The sequence below is a fragment of the Lacerta agilis genome, chromosome 6 (genome assembly GCF_009819535.1).
Source record: "Lacerta agilis isolate rLacAgi1 chromosome 6, rLacAgi1.pri, whole genome shotgun sequence".
NCBI lineage: Eukaryota > Metazoa > Chordata > Lepidosauria > Squamata > Lacertidae > Lacerta > Lacerta agilis.
This window is the reverse complement of record NC_046317.1, coordinates 46,345,038-46,362,906: the sequence shown is the minus strand read 5'-3', so window position 1 is coordinate 46,362,906 and position 17,869 is coordinate 46,345,038. Positions and strand designations below refer to the sequence as shown.

The following is a 17,869-nucleotide window of genomic DNA, read 5'->3' as shown; positions in this document are numbered from 1 at the left end:
TAGGTTGGGTGGATGCCATATAAGAACACTGGAAGCTGCATGCAAAGTCAGTACATCAGTGCATCTAGCTGAATATAGTCTACAATGACTAGCAGTTGGTCTCCAAGTTTCAAGCAGGAGTCTTTCTCAGCCCTACCTGGAGATGCCAGGAATTGGATAAACTGGCAACTTCTGCATTCTTGTTCATGCTGAAAACGTACTCCATTAGAATTAAAACTTAGGATGTTCAGAGTCACTATACAGCTCTGGCAAGGGCTATCTTACACTGAGATCTGGAGACTGGGTTTTAATAACATACCACCTAAACTTTAGGGAATCCATTTTGAGTGTGTGTTGGGATTCCTTAGCTATGCATCCATACAGAATTTTCAGTGACTAGGTGGATACAGAACAGCTCCAGATCTGTTTGGCAGCAACATAAAACAGATGCTGCTTCAGTTAGCCAGGAATCATTTCTGGCCTCTGTTGTAAGAGATGCTTCTTGTCTCTTAGAGTGGGGGAAGGGGATGGAGGCTCTTTAATTACAGTGATAATTTGGAGATGGTGCAGGGGCAAGTAAGCACTCAGCAAATATTTCTTTGGGGCATGAACCAATAACCCTCTTCTTCCCGTCAGTACAGCTTGTGAGCCATGCAAGCTTCCATGATGAGAATGGTTCTGTCAAGGGGGATGGAATGGTAGTTAGAAAAGCAGATAAATAGGCAGCAGATTTATTATGGTAGAGATTACCCGCAACTTCAGCAAACGGCATTAGCCTTCCTGATGCTTCACTCATCTGTGGACAAAAGCATCAGCAAGTATAAACCAGCCATAAAGCGAAAATGGAGTAATGTCATCTCGGCTGTGGAGAATGCTAAACGAAGCAGCTGGAACTGCTTCCTCTGATTAAAAGCTAGGGCTACTGCCTGAAGGAACAGGCACTAGGAGAGTGGGAGGGAAAGAGATAACAAGTGTAAATATTTTAATTACTCTTTAAGAGGCAAGTTAAACATGCTTAAAATCTGCCTTCTTTGTATTTACAGAAATCTTTGAGTGTCTTTCTTTGTTTCCCATTGGGTGATCAGTGCTGTGGATAATGGAATGTGGGGAGCAGTTAATCTCAGATACACAGCACTCATATGCTTACTGGTATTTATTGATCAATACACGGAACATGATTTGACGCTCTGTGTCCTGTTTAACCCTCTCTTTCTATCTGTTTAAACTCCCCAGTTTTCTTTGGTAAGTGCTTGGTGTTCAGATATGCAAAATCTGCATCAAACCAACACATACCATGAACTGCCTACAAATTAGATCTGCATGAATCTCCCTCACCTTACTAACAGCCTTCATTTGCACAAAATAAGACCAAGGGGACAAAACTGGGGATCAGAGGAGTTTGCTGTCAGCTTACATACACGGGTCTCCCTCTGCACATCTGGACCATGCTAACAATAAAGCTCATGACTGAGCAAACTGCACTTTTGCTTGAAGTTTTGGAGCAGTTTGCTTGAAGTTTTGGAGCACTTTGTAACCAAGCCCTCCTTATAAGATGCACTCATAGCATGTGAACTTATTTTCTGCTCCCTTATAAGGAGGGTTGGAATCCCTTTCCTCTGCCTACTGTATAAATTATGCAGAGCGAGTCTGGTGCTCCATTGGTCCAAATAAAAACTAGAAGAAAGTTCTTTAGATTTTCATTTGAAAAATTTGTTGTGTAGAATACCAATTTCTGGCCAGGGGGAACCTGATTAGGTTTTATTGAAGTTACCCCTGCATTCATCTCTCAGTTTTAAAGTTTCAATTACATAATCAGTTTTTGTCCCCAACGGTTCATGTAATCTTAAACCAAGAATGTGTGTCTCACCAACACCATATGCTTAATTTTTCTCCCCACACACACACTCTCACAACACTCACTCTGGTACTCCCACAGCCCCATCTTCTGGCAGAATAAAAGGGCGCAGCACCCATATCCCAGTGGCTTCTCCATCTCAGTTGTGACAGTGAATGCTAGTGGTTTTGCTTAGGAGTCAGAGCCCTCCTTTGTGTAGGACCAGCAATATATTAATTGGGGGAAATGGGACCAGACTCTGTGTTCTTGGTAGCAGAGAGCTTTACTAACCACCTGAGGGCATCACTCTGACTTGTTACTGCACATCCTTTATTTCTTTTTATTTATTTCTTTTTGTTTGTTCCTGTTGCGCTAATACAGATTCTAGCTTTGAAAAACTTTCTACTTTTTTAGTTATAATTTTCTTCCTTTCCTCTTTGTACTAACGCTTCTCTCTAATCTTATTTGCATTCAAATTACCTCACCAGGTGGTACACCAATCAGAGGTAAGAATGCTGAACTGTGCCTCTAATTGTCATGTCACTCCATATCCTTTCTGTCATGCCCGTCTTCAACAGTATATCATCTCCAGCTATTCTTTCACTCCAAACTCTTGTCAGCTCACTTGCGCATCTGCCGTTCCTTCCTGTGTGTGCTTGTTTTTGTTTATTTTTAGTGTGGCGCCTTGTAGAATCATCCATCGCAGGTGTGCACAGGTCAAAGGGGGTTATTCAACCGGAGGTTATCAAAGGGAGAACGCTATCCCCATTCATGCCACAGAGGGCTCTGAGGTCTTGAATCTTTCAGATTCAGTCACCCTCTGGGGCACCATGGCCTGGCAGGTCTGAAATAGCTGCTGTGGTGTGTTTTGAAAGACGTAACACTTTCACAAGAGAACAATGAAGCCCTTCCGTCTGCATTATTGCTGACAGGAATTGAACTAATACAAAGGAAATAAATTCTTAAAATGCCAGGCAAATCTGATTTGAGGAATAAGACTGGAGGACTTCCTTTGAGAGCTGAAGGTGCACCTTTGCATAAATTTAATAAATATTATTATTATTATTATTATTATTATTATTATTATTATTATTATTATTATTAATTTTGCTGGCCCTTCTCTGATATGAAGGTGAAGGGAGGAGATCTAAGATGCTAGCTCCACCCCTTCTGAAGCCTGACAAGGATTCATGGTGCACTGTAGCATAAAGATTTGTTGTGAGTAAATGAATCAGACACACATCTGGCTGCATTAAGTCTTCAATTGTTCAATCCACCTCCAGTCTGACAGCTCTGCATTCCCAGACCTTGCTAGTTTCACTGCCTATATGTGCTAGTAACATTTCTAGCCTACACACTCAAAGTAGTCCCTTGAATTAATTTTAAGGTTGTAATCAATACTATATAGTGTGACTCTGATCTCTTGTGATTTCAGTTACTGCTGTTGACTGACCCCTGAATTTCCTGATAAACTTTTTAGCACCACTAAATTACACTATCTCATTTGTCCAATGCTCCCCTTCTTTCCTCCCCCTTCTCTCTCCACTGAATCACTGCTGGAAGTTAATAATCCAAGTCTTTGGAACTGGTTCTGTTGCTGGGGGTTAATGTTTTCTGTTCTTGTTAAGTGATTTTGGAGCAAATGGGGGTTGCTGTTTCAAGTGTACTTGCATCAAGTTGCTTCTGTGAAAAATCTGGGTCAAGGGAAAAACTGTAAACCTCATTTTGATATGAATGGGCTTTTCTATAATCTTCTCTCTGGAATGCTGCAAGATTGACAGCTGTGATGCCACACATTTTTTAAACCCTTTCTCTGCTTCTATCACAACTCTGAAAGCAAAATGACAGACTGAATGCTAAGTAACCAAGCAGGCCCTGTCTTTCCCCGTATCAGATTGGGCCTTTCCCAGCACACAACTGCTATGTATTTCCTCTGTATCAACAAGCGAGGGCATTAATGACTCAGCAGCAGAACCGCCTGGATGTTCTGTACATCCTTTTTGAGGAAAGTGGACATATCTTTATAATGAGAATCATCCATCTCATAAAACATAAATCTCCCTATCTGAGTCCTAATGAGGTATTTTAAGAATGTGTCTGACATTATTTAAAATGTATGTGTCCCGTTTGAATGTCAAAGACGACATTTCTGTACGTGCCAAAAAGCCACCTCTTAGCATCTCATACAGGATTTGTGTCAGACTTGCACCTTTTGTTAAACACACAGGCTATTGAGTCTCTAAAGATTACCAGCTATGGTAGGTGAAGGCATTTTTGTGAAAGGGAGGTTATACTCACATAGTGGTCTGTACTGTGGTTCTCACTAAGGTAAGTTAGTTGCACTTCTGGGATTAATTTGATGTGGAAATAAAACGAAATTATTTTTTTGTTTGCACGGCTAGTTGGATGTATGTTTTCAATGGTTTATGTTGAGAGGTAGAATCTATATGAATGCATTGAAGGGCCAATCATACTTTCTGCCTATTGAATGGAAGTGTTACAGAAGTCAGGCTGGAGAAGCAGGATAAAATTTTATTTCTGAAACTAACCTTTCCTTTGGGCCCTGCAGCCACAGTTCTACTCTTGCTGTCCAGAGGTGCTGTCATTTTTCTAACTGAGAGCTCTGTGTTCACAAGGCATGTTGTCACTTTTAACATTCCCCCTTTGCCTTTCAGGTGAGACCCAGGCTGAAAGGTCAGGGTGAGTTTTGATAGACTGTTCAGAGATGCATGGGTCTAGTTGGTGACTGGCAGGTTAGACAAGAGGATGGATGGATGGATGTGTATTTTGAAGGATGGCTAGTAAGCAAAAATAAAAGCTGCTTTAGGGGAAGTGACTTGATACATGTCCCCCTTCTCAAAGTTCAAATCAAGTTTTCTATGTTGTTTTAGAATGCAATTAAATAAATATTGTGAGAAGTGACCTGCCCTGAGTTACTGTTCTCATGGAAGCAGAAAATGCTGGCATGTCATGGACCTCTGATGCTTCAGATTTTGCCATTGCAGGTACATGAGAAGCAGTGGAAGTGTTAAAGGGAAGACAGCATTTTAAATGGTCCTTTTCTTCACAAAATAAATTGGAATCAATTGGAAAGTGTTCATACCCATTGACTGGATAGACTTTCCTCCAGTGTGCGTTTCACCACTGCAAAGCAGAAGGACAGTTACTTTGAAACAGAAAGATCTGATAATTGGCAGAGAAGGGCTGAGAAATTTTTTATCTAATACTTTTACGATTGCCCAAATTTCACGCTGTTTTGCCTTTAGCACCCTCTTTGGCAGCCTTGTAGCGCTGCTTCTCTTGGGATCTGCATATCTCAGTCTCTCTTTTTCTGTATCTGGAGTAGAAGAGGAAAGTGCATGAATGCCAGATGCATGATACACAGAAGGAAGGGGAATCAGTGATTGAACTGTATTCCTGCATTTGCCCTTGTGTGCTGCTTAGTTTCATAGCTCTTCGTCAGTGACTGCCTCACTTGTATATATCACAGAAACCCAGCTTCATTCCAGGTCCCAGCCATGCCAATCATCATGCTCAGGAAGAAGAGGCACAGCTGAACAGGAACATAATGAGCATCAGTAATAACATTACTGTGGTAGTTTTGTATTTATTTATTTAGGTTATTTGGCCGTAAAAATAAATAAATTTGAGATGGGGGCATTTGGCTGCCATTCCAAGTAGCACCTAGGATTATTAGAGCTGAAAATCTAAGGGGCATGTTAAGTAGAGTACTGGTGTATAAATCACAATCTAGAAAATTTTGTGCACCATTTTACTCTACTGGCAACTGCAGAGCTGCAAGAATCCAGTGTGAGATTGTGAAAGTAGGCTTTTGCCTTCCTTGTCAAATCCTAAAAAATGTTTCATTCTTGTGGACTTATATGAACATAAATGTTTGGAAATATTCAGGGTCAAGGAACAGGAGGCTAGGAGTTTGAATCCCCTTTCTTGGGAGTTCCCTCTGCCTCCTGTCAGCCATGATGCAGGTCATCATTGCTTGCTGTTACTATATTTTAATACTTGCTATTATATTTGAAGGCAGTGATGGGCTGGATGTGGGCCATCAAATTGAAAATGAATCCTGAAAAGACAGGAGCTGGGAGGGCAGCCTGTTCTGAGCAGGGTTGCAGTTCCCTGGAAGAAGCAGGCTCATAGCTTGAGGGTGTTGTCCAGCATTGTCACTTGAGGTGGCTAATTTCCTGCTGTGGCTGGTTTGCCAGCTACAACCCCTTTTGGACAGAGGTGACTTCGCCACAATGCTGTATGCTCTGGTAACTTCCAGATTGGATTACTCCACATGAAGATGACTTGGAAACTTCAACTGGTTCAAAATGCAATGGTCAGATCACTGGCTGGGTTTGCCTTTGGCACTTATGCAACTCGTGTTCTAAAACAGCTACATTTTCTGCCAATTCGAGGTGCTCATGCTAGTTTTTAAAGCAGGCTTCCTCAACCTCGGCCCTCCAGATGTTTTTGGTCTACAACTCCCATGATCCCTAGCTAGCAGGACCAGTGGTCAGGGATGATGGGAATTGTAGTCTCAAAACATCTGGAGGGCCGAGTTTGAGGAAGCCTGTTTTAAAGCTCTAAATTATTTAAGCCCCAAATATCTGAGACACTGCTGCCTTCTCTACAGACCCTCTCAGATATTAAGATCAGCAGAGAGACCCTTTGAGTGGCTCTGCCTCTCTCAGAAGTTCAAGGTGATGGCCCAGGAGAGGACATTCTTTGTGGCAACTTATAAATAGTGGTACCTTCACTATACAGCCTTTTTCAGTTGCTGAAGACACATCTTTTTATCCTGGTGTTTTGGGTGTTTTCAGATGTGTTTTCAGGACCCACCTGACATTAGTTTTAACTGTTTTTAATAGTGAATTTAAATCATAGTAACCAGCCGTGGCACCTGCTGATGAAGGGTGGGCTATATATTTAACAACAGCAGCAACAGTAGTAGTAGTAGTAGTAGTAGTAGCAGCAGCAGCAGTAGTAGTAGTAGTTGAAGTTTTCCTAGTTACAAAAAATTAAAAACAAACCTGATAATGTTGCTGCTGCTGTATTAAAGAACAGCCAACTTATTAGTATTATATGTGAAAGCACTTTAAGAGTGGCAGAAGAAAGGCTTTTCTGGCTGGCGTCCCTTGCACTGCCCCCCGCCAGCCCCAGCGTAACAATAGGAAGAGCTCCCTACATCATTTTTATTACATAGCAATGCTCAGTGAGGTTCATTTTTTCTCTCACTGACATATAGACTTAGGCTACAGTCTCAATTTATCCTTCTAAATAATGTAGGTGGCGGCAGTTGATTCACATTAGTTTTCCTTCTGTTGCAATGATATGAAAACTGAATTTGACCTCCGTTCCTTGAAGTGGGAAGAGCGGAGACAGCAATTTTGGCTTCTGTTCACAGTGCTGTTTTCTCTGGCAAATGGAAATGGGTTCAGACTCTGACAAGCAGACAGGTTAATGCTTTTTCTCTTGGTTCAGGTGTGTGTGTTTCTGAGCAAATGCCCTCTTCTGCCATCTCTGGAATCTCAACTTCTGGAAGAACCAAGAAAGTCTTTGCTACTCAGGAAGTATGGAGGTTCTGATCCTGGCAAAGTGGCATCAAGGCTACTTCTACATTCACCCTTTGCTTATTTTCCCCTTTACCATTGTCATCCTTACTTCCTCCACAAGCTGGATGCAGCCCATTTTAAATGATTTCCAGAGGAAACAACTGGACATGGTTCAGCAATCATCTATGATGGAAGAGATAAGGAACAAGAATGCCATTCAAGCCATATTTGTCCCTAATGTGGGTTGGGCTGATTTCAGGTTTAACTTGGATTTAACACAAGTTGTACCATATTCTGATGCTGACTTATTAATTGTATTGATGATTTTATTGAGGTCTATCATAAATGAAAGGAGTAGTCTTCAGAAGCAGACGTGCAAGGGACTTCTCAGAGTACAATCTTGTAATCCTTTCGGTTTGTAGGTTTCTAAGATTCTGTTATTCATACTTCATGGGGAAGTGAAAGTTTCATTTTAGAGAATGGAATTGATAATTAAAGGAAGGAGAGTAGTTCACCAAGATGTAAATTGGTTGTGTGAAGATGGTATCTGTTGTGATATTTCAACTGGATAAACCTGAATTCTTTTGAAAGTTTCTGTACTTGGTAGAAATGGATGTGTTCCACAAGAAGTGGATTGAAAAGGTGTCAGTAACTGTTTGCCTGTGCAGCTATGAAAACTGGACACAGCAGGTGCCTTTTAGCAACAACCAAGTGGAAGTGGTGTTTGGTGGACCCTCTGAGAAGTGCCATGCCACACATTTACCAGAAATCCTTTGTGTCTTAAGTTAGGGGCACAGAGCAAAAATTAACATGTTTTGTAAATATATTATTATAACCAATATTGTCTGTGTTCTATTTTCCACATAGGAGCTCTACAGATTGAGAACAGTGAAGAGTCAGACCAAGGCAAATATGAATGTGTCGCCACGAACAGTGCTGGGACCCGTTACTCTGCTCCAGCGAACCTTTATGTGCGAGGTAAAGTTGGAGAAGGCAAACTTCCATCCCTTTCTACCTTCTCTTCCGTGTCTGCACCTTCTCTAATGACCCATGAGACATTGCAGTGAGAGGTTACCTTTATGATGTATTGGTAATGATGAAACCTAAATGCCCAACCAGTCATTGAGTTCAAGCCTTGGAATGTCAAATCTTGCACACACAAAAAATCTTCATTTCATTTTTTTTGCCAGAGCTTCTTTAATGGTCAAACTGGTCAAGCCACTGTCATAAAGGGGACAGAAGTTCTTGTTTAATTATTTGTATATTTTGTTGAAAAAAAGCGTGTTTGGGGGCTTTGTGAAATTAGTGGGTCTCTCTTTTTCTCACCGCCACACCTTTTGGGGAGGGTTTATGTATTCGTTTGTTTGTTTGTTTTAATAAGATAAAGCTTTGAGCATTCATTTCATAAGCTTGACTTGTTCTCTTGCAGGTGAGTTGGTGCATCATGTTGACTCTGGAATAGCATGTTAGTTTCCATAAGCTCTCTTGGTCAACACCTTGTCAGCAACGGGGATTATTGCAGAAGCTATTACAATAGCTTCCATTCCTGCTGAGAATCAGCTTCAGTTTGTTGCACAAAGCCACTTTGCCAGACTGTTTTCTTAACTTGTTATTATTCCCAGAGCCCAAAATAGGAGTCTTTTTACTCACTACATTAAATTTGATATGGAATTTTGTGTTTGGAGAGCAAAGAGTTTAGTACTTCATTAAAAGCTGATGAGTTTTCTGTTCTGTTTTACATGGGGACAATGTGCGTTCTCCTTGGCCAGACCTTGTATTAGCCAGGGATATTAATGTAAGACACCCCTTGGAGGTGTGGTTTGGTACTTACATAACAGTGGGAAAGAAGAAGAGTGTCAATTTGGTGCCTTTGACTGGTTGGCAGTTAAACTCATATTTTATTCCTTCCTAGGTCCTGGATCTCAATAACTACCTGTTTAGAAATACTGTTTCCATCTTCATTCCTTCCTCTGTCTTTTCTCTTTTCTCTTTCTCTCTGTCTCCCCACTTGATCGTTGCTTCCTAATACTCATGCACACGCCTTTTATTTGTGGGGTGGAGGGGAGCTGCCTTAACCAAGCTGAGGAAGAGTTATTCTCAGGAGAAGCCAAAATGACTTACTGTGTGATTGCTTCTAGGTCTCTCGGTTACTCTCATTGTGTTCAGCACTCATTTTCTACAGGTGCCGTTTCATCTTGCAGAACAATTTCAACATACAAATCTGTACGATGCTGAAGTTTCAGATAGTCTCAGAACTCTTCATCTGTGCAGCAGAAATGCCCATTTCTCAAGCATAATGTGCTTATTATTGACCTTATATACTGTGTGTGTGTGTGTGTGTGTGTGTGTGTGTAGCTCTAGTAAAAATAATGTTGTCTCTCCCCAGAATCCCAGAATAATGGGAGGATGTTTGTTTGAACATATTTCATGTTTCATGTGTGTAAACTTTTGGGCATTCTTAATCACTTCACATTTTTTTCAAGTATCTTTCTCTGTGTCAAGCCTTTCCGAAAAGCTTGGGAAGGCTAATATTTCACCTGAATACCCAGCTTGCCAAGGCAAAGAAACCTCACCTTTAAACCTGCCTGATTCCCTGTTTGTTGAGAGTTTCTTTATTTAGCTAGAGAACTCCCCTTAGATTCTAAGGAGTGCAGTAAACTGTGACCCCAGGTTTGATGCGAAGAGCAGGTTGTTCAGCTAGCTGGCTGGCTGGCTGGCTTCCTCTGGAGATAAGGTGACACAAGCCAAGCTTCTGGTAAGGATATGTTTCTAGCCCTGTGTGTGTGGCTCATTTTCTATTAACTGTTGTACTTCTCAGGCATAAATTTTGAAACAAGCATCTTTTTATTGCGTATAATCTTTACAAGGTTGGACTCCAAGCTGCAGGATTGAGATAAAGTCCCATAGTATATAAAATACAGGTTACTACATAAATTGTCCCCTGTGGAGGTTTGCCATATGTACTGTTTCTCGGACTATATTTGTGCAGACAGCTTTGTTTTGTAGAACAAAATAGACACCCTAACCAGCCCAGTGAAAGACTTTCACCATTCCTTTGGCTCCCAGTCCATTGCCAAAGCACGAGGCTACTTCCCTTGTTTGAGAAAACAGAACAGGATGTATACATAAATATTATCCATAAGTTATATTACTATAACCATACAAGTTTCATGTCACTAGAGGCAAGGAATACTGTAGTCATGATCACCCCTTCAGGTTCTGGATTCCTGGTAACCTTGAAATCACAGGTCTTGACCCTCACAAACAAAAAGATGAGGGTTGCAGTTTCAAGGGAAAGTGGCTGGTAAAGGAAGGTTAAGAATCACTTTTACTCCTGCCCCTTTAGTCCTCCTCCTTGCACTGCATCCCCTTGCAACAGCACTTTGCAAGGGAGAAGGAGGAACCATTCAGGGGTTTGTTACCCATAGCTGCAACATAACATGTAGCTTGTCCCTTACCCTTGTTCAGATGTGCATCAAAGGAATTAGAAGCATCGTACAGTGTGTGGTCTCTGTGTAGCTCTGAGAAGAGTAAATGGCAAGCCGCAGTAATCTGTGTAGCTGGCACCTCCAATGCCATATACCGGTAGTTTTCTGCGTGTATAATATAACCTGTATGTATAATAACCGAGCACTTTTCCTTAGTGCTCATAGCATTTTCATAACTCCTCTCAATAATCCTTACACTCTGTAAAATAGACCACTATCAGTATCCGCATACTGCAAATTAGGAGGTGAAACTGAGAGAGACCTGCTTGTTGGGAGCAAATCATAGCTGAGCTCTTTGAACAGGGTACTTCCTCTCTCTTAGACACACCTTTAACCACTTCCCTACATCAACTAATCTTGTGTACATGGGGGGAAAACAGTCAGTGGGAAAAGGAGATAATTCTTTCCATGAATAAAATATACATAGCTGTCAACCTTCCCTTTTTGCAGTGGGAAATGGCGCTGGAATAAGGGAATTTCCCACAAAAAAAGGAAAGTTGACAGCTATGAAATATAGCATGCATGTCAGCAGGGGGGGGGGGTCTGAGTAGCTGTACATAGGCTTAATGTGGCTTGTGGATCTCAGATGGTTGGATTAGCTCTTGTGGCATCCTACCAAAATGTTTTTTTCTCTCTCTTAGCAACCTTATAGTTGAAATGGTTGTCACTTGGCCTCTTCTGCATTTTCCGTCAGTTTTTCCCCAACCAGCTTCAGTGGATACAAACTCCAGGGTGGATAATTTGGTTTAGTTATATTCCTCCTGCACATAAAAAGTTTGCTCTCTGAGCCACATATCCTTCCATCACTTAAGAGTTCTTGAGTGCTGTAAGACCAAAATAAATTGAGCATCAGCTAAGAGTTACCTATCACTGTGTCATCCAGATTACCGGTATGTCAGCCCAGTTAGTAATGCCATTTTGAAGGAATTGTTTTTTTACGAACAATAAAATTGCTAATTGAATCAACTATTAAAGTAAAATGTTGACCCACAAAACCAGAGATTGGTTAGGCTGCAATCCTGTACCCACTTATTTACATGGGAGTAAGACCCACTTCTGAGAGTTGCTTCTGGGAGTTGCTTCTGAGATGGAACTGTTACTACCTTTCTGTATGAGGAAGCTGATCATATTGTGACTTTTTAAAAAAATGTTAATCTTCATAAGCCTCATGCAGAAAGGTGCTATGATTAAGAAACAACAGCTTTAACTGTGATAAGGCATGTCTTGCCCTTTTTCTGGAAAAAGAAGTTAGAACTGTAACTGGATAATAATAATAATAATAATAATAATAATAATAATAATAATAATAATAATAATAATAATAATAATGCTAAAATTCTATGCACAACTAGCTGGTAAGAATTAGCATGTAAATGTTTTAAATAGGAGCTCTTAAAAATAAATATTAAGCAAGCACACCAGTTTCTCTGTCACAGACTTCTCCAGTATGATGAAATGCATTGTATTGTTAGTTAAATTATAACAGCTATTTCTAAATGGGCATCTGCACCTACAAATTGGCATATACCATTTTTAGGCAAACCAATGCTCTCTTTTGTCCTCTTTTTGGGTGATGAATTTTCTTGTCTGGGGTGGGGGTCACCCTAACTGTTACCACTTTGGCTCTTCTGCAGAGGATAGGAGAATGTGATATAAGGTTTATACTGTACATAAATTATCAAAGTGATCAGGGTTACTGGGAGCTTCTCTGACCTTATCAAAGTAATCAGGGTTAGTAGGAGTTTCTGAACCTCTTCATTTACTTTCTGTTCTCTATTGAATACTGAGAACAGCATTGTGCCTTCTGATTGCTTGTCCAATAGCACATTTGTTATTTTGATGCTGTTGCCCCTCATCAAGTGAGACTAGCAGTTGCTGTCAGACTACTGACAGATGGGGCCCATGAAACATGGAACACTTAAGGCCTCTCTTGGCTCCTGTAGGTGATAGCAGAACTTGAGGTTGTGGTGTCAGGTATATTTTGTATATTTTGCTCTTTCCATGAAATATGTAAGCTACTGCACTTCTTACTGTCATGCCTTTAAGTCCCAGTGTTCTGAAAAGAGCAGGAGGACTTGCTTCCTGCTGTGCCAGAGATAAGGGATGAAGAGAAGGGCTCTGGGAAGAAAGTGAGCATTCCAATTCACTAGGTGTTGGCATATTTACTGATAAAACAGGCACAATTTCAACATGAGATGAGATGGAGGTGTAGCTGCTTCCATCCAGGGTGTTTCCAGAGCAGGCTCAGCTGCAGATGTTCATTTCCTATAATCCATTAGTATAAGAAGTGATTAAGAGATAATCCAGCAATTAGTAACAAATTACAGGCCCCAAGATCATTCTTGACTGACAGGCTAGAAAGTTATCTGTTTGTATTAGTGTGCTTCATAAGTGAACCTTGCTTACTGTAATCTAAAGTACAAACACATGTGGGCAAACCATTACAGCTTGCCTGGCCTAGGCTTTGTACTGATTAGTTGTATAGCATTGCTGTGCACCTCAGATAGCACAGTCTTCTTTACATATTGCCTACCCCACTGTTAGTTCTTTTTTCTGGAATGCTGGTAATTTTGCAAAGTAGTTGCCTCTATGCAGCTACTTTTCACTGCGGTAGTAAAACTGTATCTGGGCTGATACATTTCAGACCGCTAGTGGGGTTCACATGATTCAATGCTCTTTCTCCTATAAAAATATCACCTCCACCTAGAAAACTAAATGTCAAAGGGAAAGATTCTAGCCTAGCCTTCTCTCAGAGAATACTAATTTACTAACATACAGGAATTATTATTAATATTTTGGCCCCATATTGGTGAGTCTTTAATTAACAGTATGTAATCCTCCTACCTGTACTCTGAAGCAGTACAGCCCCAGACACAAGTCTGCTCACCTCACTGTGAAGTGTAGGTCTGCACTGGGGAGCTGAGCCAAAATTCAAACCCACCCAAATTGCTGAAGTCCCAAAGATTTGAACCTTTTTTAATAGGAAGATTATATAGCTGGGATTCTAATCTCTTCATACTGATGTGAGCAGATTAAGTTCAAATAATAGAATCTTATGAACAATCATTTGACTACATATCCAAAGGCGGAACCTTTGGCATCTTCCCATTATCCCCTGAAACAACTGTGGAACTACAAATGTGGTACAATCTTCCTGTCACACTCAGAAAAGACAAAGTACTTTTTCCATTCACTCCTGGGTGGTGACAAAGGAGTAAGCAGAACTAAAACTATATTTCCACTTTCTGTACTTAATGGCTACTGCAACACTTTTCATTCTGGTCCTTGAGCAAGTGAGCACATACTTTTCAATTCTATGCAAAGAGAGGAGTACAGTTCTTTCTTTCCCCTTCCTCCCCCACATCTATTGTGTATCAGTGCTGAGAATGTGCACTGTGGAGTACATCTTAGCTTCCATGGTACTTCTTGGTGTAATCTGTTTAAGGAGCAGGTAGCACATCAGGAAAACTAGCTGAAATCCCATCCTCTCTCATCCTTGCAAATGAATTACTGATGGAACCAACCATACAGTGTATATCTTTCCCATTAAGGGTTTTAATTGAGAGTGTGTTCTGCTGACAGGCAGTGTCCCCCCACCCCACCCGCCGTGCCTTTTCCCACCCTTAAAATGTGACTCATAAGCAGTTTCTAACAACCATAACAGTCTCTGTATTCTCTCAGCAAGGGTTCAATTTCAGGCGATTCACCACAGATATTAGCTGCTATAAGGTCATTCCTGCAAAGGAAACGAGGTCTTCCATGCCCTTCAGGGAAACACAACTAACCTCTTACTGTCTCTCCTGCAGGAACAAAAATAGGAATGTACTGGATTGCCCTACTGATTTGGGGTGATCGTTGCTTTGACTTCTTGCCCTCCTTTCTTTCCCAGTTCAGTGCATCAGGGGTCCTGACACAGCAACTAATTCATACTGCACTAATGTTTCTCTGCTGCTTTTAGCTCTGTTTGGAAAGAGGGAGAAAGAGGCTCTTCATGCTTAAAGAATTCCCATTGTTCACCAGGACTGCTTCCTCTGTGTTGAGGAGTGATGGGGCATGTGTGCTGATACTGAGCTGTGTGAGAGAGGCAGGTGGGGGTTAAAGTGCCTCCGCTACTGTCTGTACAGTTGGAATGGAGCTTGGCACTTGACTGAAAATCCTGTGATGTCTGAAATGTGGTGGGCATGTCCATGAGTGTGTGCACACTTGTTCTTGCCTGTACTTGGCCAGCAGTGGGGGCTGCCTACCAAAATCAACTTGGCTCTTGGTGCGCCTGGGACATGTGCTCCTATATACTGATGGTCTGGTTGTGTGCATCTGGATGAGGAAGAGAAGCTGGATCCAATGTTCTGTGGCAGGAATGTTTGTGTGTGTGCGCAGTTGCACAGTGGGTAGTCCTGGCCGGTCTCTACCATCATGTCTTGTTGTTTCAGTGCTGTGCAGACACATGCAGCTTGGCCTGTTTTTACTCTCTGTGTTTTTCCTTGTCTTTTTTTATTCCCTTCTCATCTTCATCGCACAATGTCATCAAACAAAACAAACTTTCATCTCTCAGATCCGCGAGAAGGTTGGTCCTTTTCACTTCTTATCCATCTACAGTATGCCACCTCTGATGAGACTTTTCCAGTAGGGGATGGAGAGCCAGCCCTGCAAGGGGAGGGTCTGATGGCCCCTGGCTCTCTGCCAGGCACTGCCATAGCAGGCCTGAACCTGCTTCCTAATTGCTATGTCCTTGCTGACAGCATTGACCACACTGCTTGCATGCCTTTTGTCGCTTGATGTTTAAAATGCACAGACCCTTATCTGCATGCAGTCCATCCCAAAGATTTCCGTGTTTTGAGATGGGAATGGGGTGCATGTACATAGAGAGTAGGCAGCAGAGTGGGTTTTGCCTTAATCTGTTACTTTGCTAGACTCCTGTGTGGCCTTTCCTTTTTGTTGAGGAATGCAAATACTGATTTGAAGTTTAGGTCAGGGTGGACACCCCTCACTCACAGTGTAAGCTGCTTGGTATAGAGTAGGAAGAGGAAGGAGCAACTGATAGAGGCACCATAGCTGCCTTTTTAAAATATTGAATTCATTCCACATCACATTTGCGTTTGAGATGCTGATGTGATTGAAAAAGCAGAGTTTTCTCATGCTGGATCATTTTTGTTTATAGGATTGTTACATGTATACCTGAAACCCAGGGACTTCATTCTTCCCTGGACAAGGACTCACTCAGCAAGGGCAACAACTGTACTAGAAAAAGGAAGGTGTGCCATTATCTTACCTGCCTTTCTCTTATTGACAGTGCTGTGTTGCACCAAGATATTAAGACAAAAGGTGATTGGTAGACATCAAAATTAGCAGACAGCTTAAGCTACTCCAATATTTCCATTGAAGTTCAACTTCTGTTCTAAGTCAGGTATTTACAAAATGGTGCTGAGTATTGAAATTAAGGGAGGATGTTGCCTGGACATAACCTGAAACAATTCCTATAGGTATATCAACAACTTTCTCTGACCGAAGGTAGTATTCCTTTGATGAAAGAAACAGAATCCATAATTTCATAGGCCCTAAAATGCACCAATTAATAGAGAATGGTGAATATTGAGAGTTAGGAAATGTCTATGCATTAGTTCTGAAGGGGGATAATGTTCATCCTTCAGTCCACATGCTCCGCTATTGCATCCCATATGTTCCCACACTTTTTCCCGTGTACCTGTAATGACCACAGGACAATGACTACCCTATTCTGCATGCCAGGACTTCTGGTTGGAGTCTACTTTAAAAGCACCTACTTTTCCAAGTTACTTTTCTGTTGTTTGTGCTTCTTGTTTAGCACAATAGCACCAAAGTACATGAAGCCTGAGACACTGCTATTTGGACATTCCCTTAAATCAAGACTCCTCAAGCTGCTACAAAGCCATACTAAGTGAACTTCATTAGAATTAGAATTAGAAATTGTTTAATGAGCTGCAGTTGTCCCAGAGCTGTTGCTTTTCTTTTCATTTTAGTTCTCCGAATATGCTCCCTTTAGTTATTAACAAGGGGAGAAAGTTTTCTTGTTTTCAGACATAAACCAAAGCTTGTTTAGGGCAACATTGCATGTGATCCTGGCAGGAATTGAAGCTGAGAGATAATGAAACGTTCTGAAGCTGCACAGATTCTGTTTGCCTGGCACTTTCATGTGCAAGGTCAAGTAACCTGAAAAAATTAAATCCCTTCTTCCAGTGGAACGAACCACCAGCATATATCAGTAGCAAAAGTAGCCTTGACTGACAGATATACGCTTAGGGCTGTTTCATGCATTATACTTACACCTTCACATATTAAAATCATACGTGTGACTTCCATTTTCTCTAGTGCACAAATGGGTGTGTTTTATTTTTATTATTAGTTACACTTTACAAACCATACATACACATCATTGATGTTATTCACAAGTGTTATGTACACACCTCTCTATAATTCAGCATGATATATCAATATATATGCTCAAAATTCATTTTAAATCCAACTTTTTGTTCCAGTTTCATTAAAATAGATCATATTCTGCATCAATAAATAAAATTTATAATTCCTTTAGGTTTTTATTCTATCCTGTTAAGTTTCCATAAAACTATGCTATTTAAAAATTATCAAAATACTTCATCTAGCAAACTGCTTTTCAGTTGTCTTTCTTTCTTTATTTTTTTGAAGCCACAACCACTTGTCTGTGGAAAACAGACACTATTTCCCCCTATATTCCCAGATGTACATGTTTCCCAACACCCTTTTGAGAAAAAGGCATATGTGGAACAGCCCTTGACCAGGATGTTGCTTGGTCCCAGCCCACCAGAAATGTCCCAAAGCTCAAACATTTAATGGGAAGAGATATGTTAGGTGCTAAATATTCCAGTGGGATGTTCCAAGCCTTATAATTTGTTTAGCACTGATAATTGCACCTTAGTTTTTGTTTCCCTCCCCCCAGCTTTACTTACAACTATTTACTGTTCACCCATGCATTTAATTATTGCTCTGCGATTGCTATC

General features: G+C 41.0%; 1 protein-coding gene across 24 annotated transcripts in view; it reads left to right on the top strand.

The window, feature by feature from the left end:
- The window catches only part of PTPRF (protein tyrosine phosphatase receptor type F), a 470,302-nt gene that overhangs the window by 373,252 nt on the left and 79,181 nt on the right, over nt 1-17,869 (top strand). For 13 of the 24 annotated variants that reach the window (XM_033152392.1, XM_033152376.1, XM_033152393.1 and 10 more), the window contains exons 7-8: nt 2,302-2,319; nt 8,236-8,346. In XM_033152392.1, the coding sequence (XP_033008283.1) occupies nt 2,302-2,319; nt 8,236-8,346 (129 nt within the window). Of the gene's footprint in view, nt 1-2,301; nt 2,320-8,235; nt 8,347-15,359; nt 15,421-17,869 lie in introns of those variants that run through there. The other 11 variants (XM_033152394.1, XM_033152379.1, XM_033152395.1 and 8 more) reach the window with 2 other exon arrangements.